We start from the raw sequence: 19,567 nt of genomic DNA, 5'->3' as shown, positions 1-19,567 counted from the left end.
ATGTGTGGCTACTTTCATAGTCAGGAAAAAGGTATTGTGTGCTTCGTGTTACTCTCGTATATGTGCCTTATAACATCATTTGATTGCTTCATACTTAAACGTTTTCACTTATTGAAACAATGTTCCTTCCGCAGTAAGTATATATTTCTATCTACCCTAAGGAAAGGTAGCATGAGTGAAATACAATATTTATACTTCAGATGTCGGGTTTAGAAGACCCCAAAGTTTTACATTTGTGTACTATGATATAACACGGACACTCTGCTACACACTGTCACACGTGTTATTACTCAAGGTAACCACATCAGAATTATCTTTTTCATTGGGGACATTAAGTTTATAATATGATATCATAAAGATACAGGGAAACAATGTATGCCGATGATTTGTTTTCATTAGTAGCATGACGTCATCCTTTCCTGTCTTTCATTCATTCTTACCATATATGGGAAATGACATAGTAATGGCGTAATTTACTGTTATACCATAACAAATACGTGTTTACATAATAATGACGTAACATAACGTAGTATTACAACAGACTTAACATGCTTGTACTGAAATAGTTCTTTTAATGGAAAAAAATATATTTATACTCCTCAATAGCTACAATGTTCCTCGAAAGTTGAGCACAATTAAGTGTAATAATTACAATTGGTCTAGAATCCATATAGTCATAAATCCGTCTGAGGTTGAACACGTGTCATTGGCAATGCTTCCGGTTTCGTAACTCCAGCATCGTTATCATCTTCCGGCATTGCCTGGATGGCCTGGTCCACCATACCAGTTACTTGTGTGTGGCGTTCGTCGCTTACCATTCGCATACATGGACACCATGGATACAAGCTGGGAAATGTTTTGGCGAACGCTTTCTTAAACCCGTCATTTAGAAAAGCATACACAAATGGGTTTACACACGAGTTTGCATAGGACAAAGTATGAGCAAATATTTTTATGCCATAAAAGATAGACGTTTGAGGAATTGTCATGGATTTTCGACAGATATTGTAAACATGAATTGGGAACCAAAACGTAGCAAAGAGAAGGACCACCACTGACACCATCCGGGTTACTCGTCGTCTGCGTCTAACCTGGGATTCGCTCGATAATGGAGTGGACCCGTTACAGTCTTCCTATAAAATAAAATGACATTCACATTGAAAACTTGGGGAAACATGTTAATGTCTATTTTGACAAGGAGATCGTGCCAAATATACTCGAATTGCTACTCGGATTTACGGCTAATTGTTTGTTTTAAAAAATAAAAGAATTTCAATGTATTAAATTTATTCGATGTATTTACAGAGAAAAAACATTTTGGACGTAATTGTGATATAGTGCACTCAGCTTCAAGTGTTAAATATAAATGCTTCGGCGGGGTTCGTTAATAAGCCTTATTTACTGAGCGTTTGGTTACATTTAACTTCGTTATCGTCGCTCAGTTTGACCCGCAAAACTATGATACAATACCTCATGTTTGAAGCTGCTGCTCCGCTGCGTACGACCGTTCCAGATGTATTTCAGAATACTGTAGTAGCAGATGACAATGACACTTAATGGGAACACGTATGTTGTAATGATAACTCCAACAGAAATGATATTGTCCAAAGTTACAGTCGGGTATATCTCGGCACAATACACATGTTTACTGGGATTCAAATGATTAACAGCTCCGTGATATATAGCAAAAGGAATGGAGATCAGAAGTGAAACTGGAAAAGAAATGTTAATTAATAAAGACTTTTTATAGTGTTCGTTTCATACTTTCGGCTTTCTTCGGTGACACAATCAATATTTTACATGTTTGATGTAAACATATCCATGCCATCAGTTGTAAACACATACCGATTTTTGTGTAATAACACAACATGTCACACTGGATTGATTCATACGCGAGTTGGTATCTCGAGTGTAAAAGATAATCAAAATTATAAATTTATTTCGCCCTGCCTGTTCACCATCAGGACTCGTTAACGCACGGTGTTCATATAGATAAAACTAAATATAAGCGAACCATGAACGTTGGATCTTTATTGGTCATACGTTTACCGTAATTAAATTTTGACGCATTATCATTTTTTGGCAAATTGAAGCAGTGGCAAATTTGCGCCTCAATAACAATTGTTATATATACACACAACACTAAAATATCCTTATTTAGAAATCATCTGTCATATTATAATGCATGAAGAGTTACAATGCAATATCTAACAGAAGGTTTCACTTTTTTTTGGAAATATATCACCTCCATCAATTTCTGGCCAAACCAAAGACATTAAATTAAAGTTTGAAAGTATGGAAAACGGCATCACTCAGATCAAGTACATGTTCTGAAGTATTAAAATGTTTAATCTCTAATTGTTTTCAATAGATTACTTGTGGGAATTGTGTTTGTTAATGTCTGATAATTGGCTTCGTGTTGAGTTATTTAATCCGTCCTCTTGATTTCCACATGTTTGGTTCATATCATTTCAGAAGAAATCTATGGGATAAATCACTTTTATGGCCCGTAACATCATTATTCTATAATATTTTATATTTTAAAGTTAACCTGTATTTTGTAAATATGAGTGAAATCTCAAGAGAAATCTGACCGGTTCAACGTTAGCAGACTTATACCTACTTGCCCAAACAACGATACTGACGATAGTGGAGGCCCTTCTCGAACGCCAGTTCATGGAGCTGACAGGATGTACGATGGCATGGTAACGGTCAACAGTCATGGCAGTTAAGGTCAGACACGTAGCATGCATCGTCACCTGCAAAAAGAATTAAATGATATTGGTATTGTTCATCGTCATTATTATTCTCAGTATTGCTGGAGATATCATAGCCTTTACAAGAAGAACCACGTTCTATATGAAAATGTTATTTTTTATCATATATTATCTTTTACCTTTTCACTTCACTTCTTAGCCAAAAAGATCCGTCCTAATGAGTGAAAATTAAAAGAAATGAATATAATCTTTCCTTTATTAATAAACGATTTTGATTGCTACAAGCGTTTTCAAAACAACTTATGATAAGCAAACACATTTTGAAATCTAACAAATAATTGAGTGGAATGAAATCCCTGTAACCTATGAAAAGCTCTTTGTCGTTGTGATCTAAGATAATAAAACAATTTTTTATCGTCATACATTTTGTAATAGAACGTCTTGAAGGAAGGCGTTAAAGTATTTTTCGTCTCAACCCTTGAAACTTGAAACCTGATGAGTGAATTCTTGAAATATGATTTCATTAGTTACTGTGCCTTTTTCTCATGTCGCCACATTCTTATCCTGTGGAAACATTTCATGCTCGGGGATATATTGTAGAAGGATGATCGACAAAAAATATTTACTGAAGAAAAGTGAAAAGGATCTGAGGAATTAAAGATATAACACCATTACATAAGGTTATTTACTGCCCCATCTGACTGTGCATCGAATCACCAGGACTAGACCATATGTGAAATGTTCAAAGTACTATGAACATGTCACAAATGTATATATAAGAACAATCTTCAAATATTATCGTATCAACATTTTGGGTGAATCACGTGGATAATTAAGAAAACGCAAATGATTAATATACGTCTATAAGTAAAGCATCACATTTAGTTTTTTTTAAATATTGACGTAGGCCATAGAACAGTCACATATTGAAATCACAGCGACCCTGTTAAAGCTGCCACCCATATCTTGTATTAGCACTACATTGAAAGGTCAAATAAACAATTTTCATATCTCTGCATAACAAGCAGATTACACGCACATTTGCAAATCTTTTCTATTGCGATTCTAATATTACTTAGGATAATTGAATTATACCTGCATTCGACAATTTTGTGATTGAAATATCGAAACTAGTTTGTTTATAAAGAGTAGAAAAAAAAATCACAAGCATTAATTTGTTTTGAAATCTTCATATCAGTAATATATAAATAAACTTTCTTCATATGATATTTTTTAGATTTAATGGTAGCATTGAAAGCAGATAGAACAGGAAAATATACCTTGGTTGGGTTGTCGTTAGAAACATACGAACATTGATAAATAAGGGGAAAAAATCCCTATATGTCACCTTCATTAGGGATAACCGGACAGCTGTTTTCATCATCTTACCGTCAGGTGAGAACATTTTATGATAACAAAGTTATTCTCCGTCTTGACGATAATAAAATATGAACTTTCTTGATATTTCTACTCACATACGGTACTAAATGTTCTGTGAGTTATATTTTTTGTCGATATGCACAATAGACCTTTAACATATGAAAACATTTATTTTCCTCAGATAAAAATCCTGAAGGAGTTTTCATAACTTTAAAGGCTTTTACATAACGTTTGACTCCCTGGCATTTTGTAGAAAGAAAGACATTTAATTTTTAAATGTAATCACTTGAGATATATAACTTAATATGCACTCTATTGGACTACCTTTGCCTGAAAAAGAATTGTTTTAAATGTCAAAGATTTAGCAACTGATCTCCTATGATTACTTAATTGTTTCCTAAGCCAATTATGTTTTATTCTTTTATACTTCCCTGGTGTGTACGAGATTTAAAAAGTTTGTTGGGTTTAAAAGTCAAAGGTCTGCAGATGCCTAATGATGTAATAAGGTATACTAAGAGGGAACTTAAACCAATCTTTAAAAAGAGATATTGTTCAAATTTATTGCAACGTTGTATCAAGGTGTTTTAGTGATAAAAACTTCTTATCTTTTTAAAAGGCGAGTGGCTATTAGCGATTAAAGTAAATTAAAGTGGCACGTTTCATAATATACATATGTACTCGACCTTGTTCTAAAATGATCTGATGCATGAAAATAACGAAATTTACAAAATTAATTATGGAGATGGCTTACTGCCATATCTAGATTTTGGCTTTCTTTTCAATCACATTAGATTTTTCTCAGTCACATCTTAGGTTTTGAAAATTAGACCTTTAGCATCTCTGACAAATCCTAGAAAGACGAAACAGCTGTTTGATTTTTATTAAATGTTTGGCTCTAATTTATCTAACTCCAAATTTGTACCAAAATGTGATATTTCGCGTGTCTTTTGTAAAATATATCATATCGGTTAGTATCGGTGGTGTTGAAAGATCTCATTTCTTCTCTATAACTGCCTAGTGAAGAACGGTTTAATTTCGAAAGACAGAATCTCATGATGAGCCGAACCATTTAAGCAGGTACAGTGGCTACAATTATGACCTCTATGAATCACTTTCTTCAATATACATAATGAAGCAGAAGAATTTGAATAAGGAACACTTGAAAAACGAAGCAAAGGTATGAATCCTTTAAACAATGACAGCATTATTCTTTTGTCAGTTATATATGTGGCCGAATTGTTTACGATTTTCTGTCGTGATATATATCACTGTTTGTGTCAAGATTCTGGATATATATATATATAAGCCTTCTCATTTTGGTGCTTCAGAGGATTCTTTTGTTTTACAGTCAATAGCTTGCAAATTAATCCAATCTCTTCATAAAAAGATCGAATTCATTGTAATCCACATCTCGCGCTACACTTTATGTGATTCGTTTTGTAACTACATATTTTGCCTCGCCCCACTATGTATTGGATATCACGACAATTCTTTCCTAAATATCTGTAGTGAAGAGTTTTTGCAAATCACAGACCGAATCATATAAAATGACACAATAACTTATTTCATATTCAGTCGAATATGTTAGGGATACTATAAAAAATAACATATCTGACCCGAAAATGAAAAGTATTTTTAGATTTTTTTCAATGCATCGTTACAACGTAAGCAAGCTTTTACAAACGAAATCACAATCTTATAGATAAGCTATTTGTTATACGAAATATACAATGATTGAAATTGAAGTTCTGTAAAATCTTATCTTTTCGTGGAGTTCATTTTTTCTGCTTTTTTCATGCTGCTTCGTGGACATTTGATTTCGTGGATGATATGGCTTTGCTTATACTTTTTTGAACAGGTCACTGACATACGATTTCGTAGATTAAGGGTACCCGTGAAATGAATGAAAATAAAATCTCCGCAAAAACAGTAATACAAGTTTTCCTTAGTCGCCTCATAGGTTTTATAATCGAGGCTCTTTGTACTACTAACGAGTAACAGAAGGATGAAACAGCTGTGTGATGCAGTTCAATCCATTGTTTGGCTCTAGATGATCTAATCCTTAAAATGGTTTTAAAGGTGTTATACTCTTGTGTTTTTGTACAATCTTCGAGATTAAAGGTGATTGACACCTCTGTTGAACTGGTCAACTGGAACCTTCCTACAATGATTTGTTCATACCCATGTTGAACTTGACGTTCTTCTGAAATTATCAGATATATCAAAATTCAAATTATTAATTATGGGGTAAGTGCACCATCTCCCCATATAGATTTTAACATTTCTTTTTATCATTTGTTCCATTTCTTCAATCGTCTCATAGGTCGAATCATCTCACATACATGTCCAAGTTGGAGAAAACAATCGTAAAATGCAATTTTGTTATGTCGTATTTAATTTTAGATTTGGACAGAAAGACGCCAATATATTGCATGTCTTTTGTGGAATCTCTGGTATATTCAATACCCCTTTATATCTTCATATTTGTAAAAGGATTCTCTCATAACGAAGGAAGACTTTTCATAGGTTGGAAATGGGATATGGTGTTGAAAGGAGTGTCGGTATAAAACATGTATAAAACATTGTATCATGATTTACGGTAAAATTTATACTTATCCTTATTTGATACTACAAAGAATGGTAGAAAATTTCCGAACTAGCAGTAACGGAGGAAACCATAGTATAAAGACAATTTGTTTCATAATCAATACATGCATGTCTATAAACAGCAAACGTATAATATTACTTGATTTATTTTTTCACCATATGAAATAATGCGGTTTTTGGTAATAAGATGGTGTCAAACAGCAGGTGTAAATATCATTCCGTGCCACAGGGCAGACTATATTTCCGCTTTGCGCTTAATATCCAGCGCTGTTCCAGACATAAGAGTCAAATTTTCGTCACGGGTTTGTTTATACTGCTGTGTTGATCGGAAGCCATCTTTTCCTTCACTCATAGAAATCTACACCTTTTTATCTGTTTTGTCTGACGTGTTGCGATAACCAGTGATAGACCACCGGAATCTTTGTCAAAGCCACCAGACCTTCTCAATATAGGAGTAGCTACAGAGTGATCGATGACCACGATTTCCCGTTAACACTTTCGACACATTTCGTATTTTGTATCATACAGTACAAAAGTGACTTCCTGCATGTCGCTGCTCTTATTTATTACTTACTGTGTATTTACAAAACATATATACATGTCACTTACATAAAGGTGCAAGACACAAACATCACAATAGTTTTCGCTTATACGACTCTCGAATATAACAGTGAATAATAATCTTCAGTTATGTGAACTGAACTCGTATATTCTCGCTGAATTTCAAACTAATACCGCAAACATGTCTGCGCTCTCAAACATCCAAACTAAAACTCCCCCAGACAAGGCTTTTCGCAAACATAATAAAACACACAAAAGTGGTTTATCTAAACTAATTACAGTAAATCTGCCCAAACTGACCCAGTTTGACCTTAACTGTTTCCCTCACTTACTCAACTCTTAACAGACACATGCCAGATAGGGACACTGGACGATGGACGAGAGAACCCATTTTTGGTACAGGTAGGACAATATGGTCAGTTGTCTTTCAACTCATTAATTTTAAATACTGTACACTATTCACTCTCACAATGCATTTTCAAAGCTATAAAGAAAAATCAAATTGACTTTTGTAAGTTTCTTGAAAATTGCGAGAGATGACCCCTGCTATTTAGCTAAACACCCAATGTTATGCCGTAAACAAGTAAACCTATGGAGATCTTTTCAAATGATCTAATATTGAAAATGAATCAAATTATTTGCATTATGGGTGTTACTGCACATCACAATCAATATATATATATTCTGTTAATGTTGGTTTTAGTAATTCGCTTTCACTTTGACTTACGATGACGAAGCATCTGGCATGGTGTTCTGTGTTTCAATGCTGAGGTTTTGGTGAACGTTGTATTCAAATGAATGTCGTTTAAACAATCATGTAACAAAACTATTCAATGAAACAAGAGTTACGTTTTGTTGCGAACATTGACCTTAAATGAAATACTGGCTACTTGATGTGTTCATCTCAGTGATGTCATATTTGACTACATGTTGTCGCAATCATAGTTACAGGATTGGCAGCATCAGCATGAGAAGAGGAGATTTGAGGAGATTTGAAAATCGTTGTATTTGTTAATTTAGATTGGGTTTTTATGTTGTACCCGCAGATTACAAATCATCCAAAAAATCAGTTTATTGTTCCTGTCGCGGAGAGTAAAAATTTTGATACACATACATTTACAATCTCGTCATATAAACGAAATAGGGAGTGTCGATGGCCCCAATCTGCTTCAAGTGACGAATTATCAAGAAATCCCTCGGAATTATCTGGTCAGAACCAATAACAATCACGAAACAAAATTATTTCCGAAAGGTATCAGGAAAGCTCAGTGAAGTGTCTCTGAGTGAAATTTTACTGCCATTATCCTGCCTATGACAAACAGAGGCGGAAACCAACGCCTCCTTTTAATCCTACGGAAATGTATATGTTACCTTGTAATTCAAGCTGATACGGGTTTCTGGATTTGTTGTGACGTTTCCATAAGTCATTTCCTTTCTCGCAATATTTAGGACTATATATAAATCGTGTTTCCGATTTTGATTAATCCTGAACAGATATGGTCGAAGCTATTCCAGGCATTTTACACAAAATAAATGATCTCTGTCCACGCATTAAGAACATGGAACTGGAGCATGTCTGGGGTAGGAAATGAAAAATGTCAGAAGGAAATTCCACTTGTCTTGTTTGTGAGAGCATTCTCCGTCGGAATATTGCGCTATGACATATTATTTATACGCAAGAGAAGACAAATCTATTGACAGGTAGAAAAGAGTAACGACATCCTGATACCGACACGAGGTCAACCATTTAATACGATACGTCAACGGGCGGGAAAAGATACGGTATAAGTTATGAGGATGAAGCAGCTGTATGATGGATTTTAATCCAAGGTTTGGACCTACTGTATTTAGCCTTAAATTTGTATTTAAAACAAAACACCATGAAAATACCAACATTTCAACATAATTCAAACTCAAATTAAAAAAGCAAGGGCAAATAACACAAATGAAAGATGTACATGTATACCTGTGAAAAAAGACAAATAAGACCAGGTGTTCCAGAAGACTAAGCGCTTACACTTCTGGAAAAAGTTTTTTTTTTCTAATAGCACTTTTTAAAGGTTTGACCATGTGATGTTTTCCTCGCATAAAGTTTGGGTTTGAATAAATATTTGTAGCCTGTCTACGTTGTCTTGTTGCTTGAATACAAATGAAGCCACGATATCTTCTATTTGTAAGGATATTACTTATAAGTAAAAAATAACATTAAGGAATTGCTAGGTAAATATTTGTGTGATTATGGATAATTTGTGAAACAGAAAGAACAAAAAAATACCAACCTATGAGCATTTTTATAATACAAAACTCAGATCCAATATAGCAAGGGCAAAATATGATAAAAAAATAAAAATTTGTTTGCACTGATAGTGTTGTTAGGCGATGGGCACTGTGAAATGAGTCTCCTGCTTCAGTTTAATTTTCTATGCAATGTATCATAGTGATCTTATTTATGCCAAATTTTAAGACAAAACGTATTGAAAGTGAAATAACAGCGAACCTTGTTTACCAAACAACATGAGATATCCTTATTAAAAAAGTTTATTTAACGACCCCTGCTACCGTATAAGTCATTAAAACATTATAAAAATAACACCTCGACGTAATGTTCGAGACTATCACGATATCTGTCGGTAAATAAATAACGTTATAGTCATTACTTAGTTGGCACGGATCAAACCTCTGATCCAAGTAATGAGAATTGATTACTCACTTAAGGTACCACAGTCAAAACATTGAAGGAACTTTATTAGGGCAATGTGATGATACACTTTCTACGAACCGGTGAGGTGATGGGCAAAATGCATACCAGGAATAATATGAAGGAAAGAGATGCTATCAATAGACAATTCTCGTCGGTACTTATCAAAGAAGTCCGTAGGTAACTTGCTTAAAAGGAATTAGAAACCACACTCCAGCGGTGTACAATACCGTCCTCTCATTAATTACTTAACAACCTCGGTATAACCAATGGCTTATTACAGCAATCAAGGTAACAGAAGATAACGAAAACAGCATGAAGGAAAACGAGAGAGAGAGAGAGAGAGAGAGAGAGAGAGAGAGAGAGAGAGAGAGAGAGAGAGAGAGAGAGAGAGAGAGAGAGAGACAGACAGAGAGAGAGAGACAGAGAGAGAGTGTGTCTGATTGCTATTTATACATATACACGATACACAAAAATTTTCCTCCCTTTCTGTATGTATAACACCACTTACTAAATGTGATTGTTTTAATTAAGAAATGTACCAAATAAAGTATCTAAACATTTGTTTACTAATGGATTTTTGTTTTTGTGTTGATTTCATTTTCTCTTTGATGAACTTAGTTAATTCATTTGTTGATATATTTTAGAACACAACAACATTTTATGGAGAAAATCATTAAACGGCCCAAAACATTTGAAATGGGGAAAAATCCTGTGAATCGAACACGATGGCAAAAACATGCACATTTTGATATAAGGAAACAACGGAAACACTAAGACATCATTTAAACCGAATTTCCAACCACATTCACAGTTTGACAGGAATGCGAATATCTTTTTTAAACAGAGGCATCATACTCCAACGACACTGAATATATTTCTCCTTTCCAAACATGAGTCTGTGTTCATGAAATGCAAGTGCTGAAATAATCATTGTGTGCTCCGACTTCAATATTTCGATCAATGTGTTTCTCTGAATTCATAATTTTCATTGATTTAAAGGGATTTCAACGAATACTTCAAAAGAATAATTATATTCAAGCTGCATTTTGCAAGCTATTTTTTTCGAACGAGTTTCAAGATAAGTTGGATTGAGAACGGATTTCATGCTAGAATATGAGAATGGTTTCACGTATGCTATCGTCCTTAGTCTTATCCTTTGTACTTTTTCAAGGTTATCCGTGTGATTTTTTAAAAATGAATTTCCATATTTTGCTTTCGGTTTTAGAAAAGCATTTTAATGTAATCTTTGTGTCTTGCGATAACATTATAATTTTGTATCTTTTCTTACATCACTGAAATGTATTTCTTGTTAGATTTGAATAACTAAAGACGAAAATAAAATCAAATCGACTTTAAAATTGGGGAGAATGAATCAAGCCAAGACAACGTGGACAGTCAAGTTGGCTCTCCCTGTCGGGTGAGATATTTCTCACATACAATAAGCACATCATTAGTGATAATTCGGGACTTTCTTTACGTCAAACACTTGATTTGATAAAATAGACACGACAACTTTGTTCCCGTAATATACAGAAGGGAATAACTTGTCCTTGAGATTGCATTATGTTTTTTCCTTCAACGGGGAAATCAATTTGCCTGCGAAATAGAGAGACATTTTCTTTCGATTTGTTGCAAACTCTACCTTTGTGCACTGTCAAATAGAGCCAGGAAATATCATTAATGCAAATGGATATAAATTTTGCCTGGGTACCCTCACAATGCAATGATATTGTGCCCTATTGTTAAAAAAAGACATTTTATGATTTAACTTTAAAGTGTCACACTCCCTGCAACGTGTACTCTTTCCTAACTTTACCTTTTAACAGGTCATCTGGGAACAATATGTGATAGACATTCACACGAGAAAGTCTATGGACATATAGGTTTAAGAGGTTCTTATGTCTATTGAAATTGTTTTATTCAATTTTCATGTTCTCCGGTTCCACTGGTGTCAATGATCTAACAATTGGTTGGAGTGTGAGGCAAAGAAAGCAAACGTGAGTTGTCATTACTTTACGGCCTCCTCAAAAGGTCAACATGGCAGTCACGGTGGCCATTTTTTCATTTGATAGCACGGTCATTGCTTTCCTGAAGAATATATATTCTAAGCTTCTCAGCGTAATTTTCTAACTAATTCTAACCGTATTACGGTTCCGAATTTAAACAAAATATCCATACGTTCTTCATAAATTATTGGGAACATGAAGTTATAAAATAGCACCTCGTGTAGATTTTGTAATTTCTTTTGACTTTTTCTCATCAGCTCCCTAGCCTTCAAAGTTAGGTTGTAGGCCCTTAACATCACTGACAAGTCCTTGGTGGACAAAACAGCTGTATGATGCCGTTCAATTAGGTCCTAGAATATAAAGCTCTAAATTGGTATCAAACGGTGTACTTAACTTGTTTCGTTGTATTCAATCGTTTAATGTAATCGCATGGATCCTAGTCATTGAATACAGCCTAACACACGACTTACGTGGCTTCAACAACAAAACATTCCAGGACAAATGTCCCACAAACCTTTTTTTCAATCGCAGTATTGGACATGTGGCTGCAGATCAAACCCCGTAAACGTATTGATAATTTCCTGTATATATGTTTAGCAGTGTTGCTACTTCAGGAGCAAAACATCGTTCATGAATATCCTTAGTGTATGAACGCCAGCTTCAAGGACTTCTTAATCTATTCTTTCACTAACAATGAATTTAAAAATCAAACATATTGTACGGGTTCTAACATATTCTCAGTTCATGGAAAGTGATGTGGGTACCAATTAATTAACTTCCTCTTACGCTTTTTCTGAATAGTACTGTGAGAGATGAGAGAGTTAATGAACATGTGATTGAAAGATTCTATAATATCGCCTAAATGATCTGTGATCTGAAAGTTGTCCCTTTATCAACTAGTTTGCATGGAACTAATTTAACACATACAAGCACAGTTAAACTGTTTCAGTATACCGGTCATGCGTATCGACAGTGATATGACATACAATAACGAATATCATAACCGACAACAAATTATTTGTCTGAGGTTGATTTCATGCTCTTTTGGAATAAGTAAGGATATAACGAAAGTAAAATATGAGATTTTATGACTATATAACGAATAAAGTTTCATATAGTTTCATACATGTATATGGGTCGTTGACTTTAGTTAGAAACCATCAGTTGAAACAATTGAGTCGCTAAAACATTAAAGTAACACACAGTTTTGACAAACGTTGATTTCCTCAGTCTTGATTTTAACACTGCAGTCCTATCGAGCCCTAAAAGGATGAAATAGCTCTATAATGTAATAAATCTCTCTATAGTTTGATTCGTGCTCGAATGTTCCTGGCCACCGTCTAATTTACTCGTCGGTGACTATCAAATATCATTATGGTAAGTTAAACAATATCAATCAAACTCCTATATGTAAATGCAATATGTCGTGGAAGCAGCATTGTTACTATCTAGAAATGAAAAAAATCACTATGCTCATCATATAGCGTAGTTGAAATCTGACTTAAATGATCTTACCCCTTCCTTTATATTTAACTCCCGTAAACAGATCCTATTGATCTGACCTATGAATATCTTTTCGAATCTAAATACAAGACGGCAAATGAAATTGTATTGGTGACCGGAAAAAAACTCAACGTTTCCATTACCCGCATCTCTCGAAAGAGAGTTTTATCTGTCAGCAGTTGACATATTTCATGATAATTATTAATTAACACAGCTAACACTGGTGTACTTATAATCTGTTGGAAGATCATACCACCAAACTCAATGAACATATTGACAGCTTGTATCACTGGAGAATGGTATCTTGGCCTTGGGAAGATTGAACACCGAGAAGGGTTCCTTGCTTTTCACTTAAGTTCAACTTTAGCGTAATTCATTAGCTAGGTTGTGCTTTTGAGTGTAGTGTCTATGTACCAACGATCAGCAACGTCGAGCATGGCTGGCACTTGAATAGGTGACCGCTTCGTGAACACCTGGTGTACGTTAGACATTATACTACCGCTGCTTTCAAATTCACCTTAAGTCTTACTGTTAATTCTATATATAGATTCCACTAAAAGAACATTTTTTTAGAGACAGGCAAAATTATATTCTGAAACATTTTTGTCAAGTTGGAGTTGTCAATAGAACAGCAATCCTTACAACAACCAGTAGAAGAGTAAAGAGACGTTTCGATGACTTCGCGGTTACTTCCATCAGACAAATTAAGGAACGACAAAACATCAAAGACCTGTCAGAAACAATTCAACGTTGCATAAAATGCGTGAACCGGTTAAAATGCGTGAACCGGTTAGAATGAAAGACTGCGTCGCATTATGTATCGGAGAAATAGGCAGGAGATTCGGGATCCGACTCAATGAACATCAGAAAGACGCGGAATCTAAAGAAGGCAACAAATTCACTAGATCATAGCAAAAACGCCCCAGACCCAGGTACACTCTGACTGGTTGACATTGACTGGGAAATTTTTTTTAAAAAGTCGATAGGAAAAACATGCTTTTCAGATGATTAGTTAAAGATGCCGCCATCTAAATACGCCACAGCGGGCCAGTACTAAAGAACTTAAAGTGTTAATAAAATGTTTAATGACCAAGTGTTAAACAAAGCGTAGCCGAATTGATTACAGTACATAGTTACCGTCTTGTTTATTTTTTGTCTATAATCTGTTTACCATCTCGTCACACTATTTTCGACCTTCGAATTATAGAACAGCCGAAAAAGTTGGTCGATTCCTTAACATCTCACACATAACGCACGTCATTGCTAGTACACTCCACACTAGTCATTTGTCTGATGTATATGACCGTGTAGTCATAGAAACGTCTAACTCTTCTACTGGTTTTGGTATAAGAACTTCTACTCTACAGACGATGCTGCATTACTCTTACCGATGTATATTTTAGAAAGTAGTTCTTCATCACGGAATGTCCTACAAACAGTATGCATTTCTTTAATTGATTGCATATGCATGAGGATATTTCTTGATTGTTTTTGTTTATTACTTAAAAAACACATTCAGTATAATATAATGACATTACTGAACAGATCGTGATCCACTAAGACCTAGTCAAAACTAGTATATTTTTCATGAACATTCATTCAGCGGAAATGCCTTAACCTCAGATTGTTATCCATCTATATGTACATCTATATGTACATTTATTCCAATGAAGTTGTACACAAACACATCCTTTAAGCTCCAACAAGAAAAATCCATCATAACAATGGGTTGTTTTGTTTTCTATATTGAACAAGAAATGTACATCATTGTAGCATAACAACATAATAGCATAATAATCACAGCAATTTCAAGAGACTCGACCGTTGGACAGAGAAATGTTTCTATTCTTAGCAAACCCAAATTTTCGTGATAATTGTTCCCTTGTCGAGAACGATGAGAAACATTCTACATGATGCTCTGACGGGTAATTTGATGGCATTCTCAGACACCAATTGAGACAGGACTCTGGGCATTTATACTACTGAGCTTGGATGATGGAATTATTGACCTATTGTCACAGTTGTCTGAGAGATAATGTTATATACTTATAGGACTATGAGATTGGTTTTAATTTGTCATATTATATTGTGTATCATATAAAGTCTTACTTTCTTTACTTCTGATCAAATATCCCCATACACAGCACTTAACGAATGAGATCAGGTATTTGCCACACTGACATGGTGGCAACGAAATCACAAAATTTACTTACGAGTATGAAGCCCATTTCTTGAGGAAATAGGTTTTCATTAGATAAAAACATGTAAATGACATTTTTGAAGATAAAATCTCAAAGTTCTGACACTGTTACGGCGCGTCAAAAAAACACCATCATCAGACTTGATCTGTGTTGTCTGCCTCCATTTAATAGAAGAGCTACTCTCGTCAATTCTGTCAAATCGCAATGTGCGGAAGTCTAGTTTGTGTGGTGGGCTATGTAAAGGAACGGAGTGGTCTAATCAAAGTATTTTTGTTCCATAATGCCTCCTGGCGTCCCTCAAATGTTATATAACGATTTCGGTGTTTTGGAAAATTAACGATAAGTATTTACATTGACACATGAAAAAAGCACAAGGAAAATGAGACAATTTGTTCCGGAATATTAAGCGTTTTCTGCTTCATTGACGACACCCGCTATATAAATTTTGATCTTGGTCAATCAAAGTAAGAAATGTCGCGTTGCCAAATGAGAATAATGTATACAACAGAGGAACAGGCGGAGTAACCAGCATTCCAGCAGGAAAGTCGTGATATTAGAAAAACGCCCTTGAATATCGAACCAAATATGAACACGATAGTTGTGGGGTACAGGTCTTTTGCTATCCAAAAATGGAAAAATCACTTTAGGTAAACTGAAATAAGTACGTTTATCAGACAGAATGGTGGAGGCTTTCCATGTTGGTTTCGTTGAAAGAAGAGATCGAGGTCCGTGATAGATGAAACAAGAATGTGACGATTATATCCATCTGATATTAAATAACCATGAGATTTAATAATCATCATTGTAATAAGCAATATTCCACAAGAGTACCAATAAGCACCGTTTTGAACTAAAACTACATAAGCTTAAAAGCTTGTTGATAAACTTATTTTCTAATATATGGTAAACGAACATCCCTGTCATTTTCAAGGTGACTTTGGAGTTGGTTACCTGAGACAATTGTTAAAGATTGGTACAAAAGACAAAGCAAAAAGAACGCCTTTTAATGCAAATTAAGAATAAGATAGAGTAGAGCCAAATAAGGAATTAACTGTACCACACAATTGTTTCGTCCCTCCATGACCCGTCAGTATTGCTAAGAATCTGATTCTGTTACCCTAGGAGACGTTTGAAATAAGCATTTAATCTTCCGGGAATTATTTCAAGAATGGTACTTTAGTCGAAAGATATTTCACCATTGCGTGTCGTGCTTCATCTTTGAGTGTAAATATCGTTATCGTTTGATTCCATCAACTTCGAGTTTGCTTAGTCGCCACCCAGGTTTTAATGATCCAGCTCCTTTGTCTCACTAACGAGTGGTGGGACGAAAACGTTGTAAGACACAGTGTAATTCATTATTTGGCTCAACTGTATCTCATTATCAATTTTATTGAGAGGTAATAATACTCTGTTGTGCAAGCTTTGAAAGCAGCATGCATACAGTTACCTAATTCCTTTCATCAATGTGACAGGCGTTCAGGAAATATTTCTACAACGTTGAGAGAACTGCTTCAATCGAATGTAAACTCATAACGGTTAAACTAATTGAAGCTTTAATGACACAAACACGAGCCACTTATGTAGGCTCTCCCATACTTAACGCCAGTTCGCTCCAGTTTGTGAGGTTTTGCTAATACATTATCTTGATTGAATTTACCATCTTTGAAACATTATCTTTACTGTCATACATACTCATCGATATGTAACGTAAGTTCTTAGTGTAAAGAGAGTGCATCTCATTTAGTTTCTTAGACATAGAAATAAGCAAACGGAGATGTTGAAATTTTATTAAAAATAGAAAAAAAACCCTGAAACGGAACACGCTACCGTGATATTTAAAAAACAAAATATTTGAAGCATGATTTCAAACATTTGTACAATAAACGGAAACCATAGAAAATTGTTTTATAATATGCAACGGAAGTACAACGGAAAAAGAATTACATTTAAGAACAGTGATGACATTTATGAAATTTGCAAAATTCGACTAAGTGTGGCACCTTATAATACGTAAAAAATTCAACGATGTTTATAGGGGATTATTTTCTAATTACACTTTCAAAAATTGCCGTTATGTTGTCAATGCATGCATACATGTATATGTTATCAATTAACGCAAGCAAGCAGTTTGGATATTGCAAGCATATAACAAAGGCATGGCCTATGTTGTACAACTTATATCTACCCTTTTAATTATTACGTTTTTGTAACATAGGTAAGTATTCTTTTTAATTACATATATAATGATATTCATTAACGCTGGAATTCCTTCGGAAATGACGTACTTTAACGTGTCATAAAGTCCAAGTCACTTATTACCTACGACGAAATCATGTTGATAAACGACAAAGAATGCCCTTTAGCTGTAAAGCACATTGAATTAACCTTATCGAACAGTTTTCATTTCTTTGAGGTAATATAATCGCTGCTTTCAGGTATATTGTCGTGAAGGAATTTCGTATAACCTCTCAAACAGTATTAAAGTAAGGATAACATTTTGAAAAGGAAGAGTACTTGAATAGATTACGAAGACCATAGAAATAGAATCTAGTGAAGGCACATGCACTTTTACAGCACGCATGTGACCCACAACTATCGTTAATCTAAAAAGATGAAGAAGACATGCATGGTTGTTTTGAAATTTTATGACATTGTCAAAGACAATCCTACAGAGAATTGGTTCAGTTCTGTGTAACGAACTTAGAACTGATATAGGAAGAAATTGCCACTAAATTCAAAGTATGTGTACTGAAAAGATTAACTGGCGCTAAATGCTTGCACTTTATATGAGAAAAAGATTAAGGTTGGGTTCAGCTGAAAGTAGTGTTCCTCAAATCAAAGGATGGATATATTTTATCAATTTAATAAAGTGTTAATAATTTCATAATTATTGATTTCAATTTATAATTTCTTGAATCTCTGTTTTGTGTCATGGTCGATTTATCTTGCAATTACTCATTCTATAGCAACACCTTTATCATATTTCTTCTAGATAACATTGAGATGTAGATCATCTCTAAAGGCCCTTCTGTATGACAAGACATAACTGATAGCAATGTCATGGAGCAGACTCAGCTGTCTGTAGTTCATCATATTGGGTACATTGGGAAGGCATTGCCTTTTGAAGGACGGAACAAATTAAGTATGCAACACACCTTCTCAGAGTATTTCCGAACCATTCAAAATGTAACCACTCTACCATAACTAGTTTAGAATTATGCAAAATTTCATCGCTTCACTAAGTAACAGGTTACAAAGTTATAGACTGAAAAAAAAATGAATAAGCAAAAAAGAAAAAGACCCACATTCTTTAGTTCGATATATGAGTCAATATTAACCCCGAAGTTAGAGAAATTGAATTTTGGTGGACAGACAAGAATATGGTATATGGCGCATCTTCTGGTAATGGTTGACAACCAAACAATGCTTCATTGCTGTACAAGAATGAGTTTTGGAAAGACGCACGCACAAACATAGTGGTCAAATGCAACCCACAAATTAAAGGATTAAGATTCTCCCCACAACTTCCCCCAAGGGCTTACGGACAAGTAAGTGCAATGTGTGACTTGGTTGTGGTTGCTGTATCAAGCTAGTTGAGTCCAGCAAAGAAATGTCACCTTCCCAGATGAGAACAAGCTTCAGAACAACGACACCACAAGGTAACTTTATCTTAAAAAATGAAGTATATTATTTTCCAATGAGATCCATGTGACGACCGTTAAACTTTCTCATAATCTTCAACAACCTGCTTTTTTTCGAAACCCTGCGAGCTGTCGACATCTTGAGATTGTGATATTAAGAGCAATCATTGAATATCGGAATTACTGTGTGTTAACAAAACAGCTTCGGGATATCAGGATTTTACTTCATAGAAATTCAAAATTCACAATT

The 19,567-nt window shown here is 34.6% G+C and overlaps 1 protein-coding gene across 1 annotated transcript in view; it reads right to left on the bottom strand.

The window, feature by feature from the left end:
• Nucleotides 1-674: 674 nt before the first annotated feature.
• Nucleotides 675-19,567, bottom strand: part of LOC132565222 (G-protein coupled receptor 54-like) — a 96,239-nt gene continuing 77,346 nt past the window's right edge. The window contains exons 2-4 of the mRNA XM_060229858.1: nucleotides 2,624-2,759; nucleotides 1,471-1,712; nucleotides 675-1,133 (exon numbers count right to left, since the gene is read on the bottom strand). Of these exons, the coding sequence (XP_060085841.1) occupies nucleotides 675-1,133; nucleotides 1,471-1,712; nucleotides 2,624-2,759 (837 nt within the window). The remainder of the gene's footprint in view (nucleotides 1,134-1,470; nucleotides 1,713-2,623; nucleotides 2,760-19,567) is intronic.

This window comes from Ylistrum balloti, unplaced genomic scaffold, assembly GCF_031769215.1.
Source record: "Ylistrum balloti isolate Yb309-2 unplaced genomic scaffold, AGI_CSIRO_Ybal_v1 Utg369702, whole genome shotgun sequence".
Lineage (NCBI taxonomy): Eukaryota > Metazoa > Mollusca > Bivalvia > Pectinida > Pectinidae > Ylistrum > Ylistrum balloti.
This window is presented reverse-complemented; position numbering and strand designations above follow the sequence as displayed.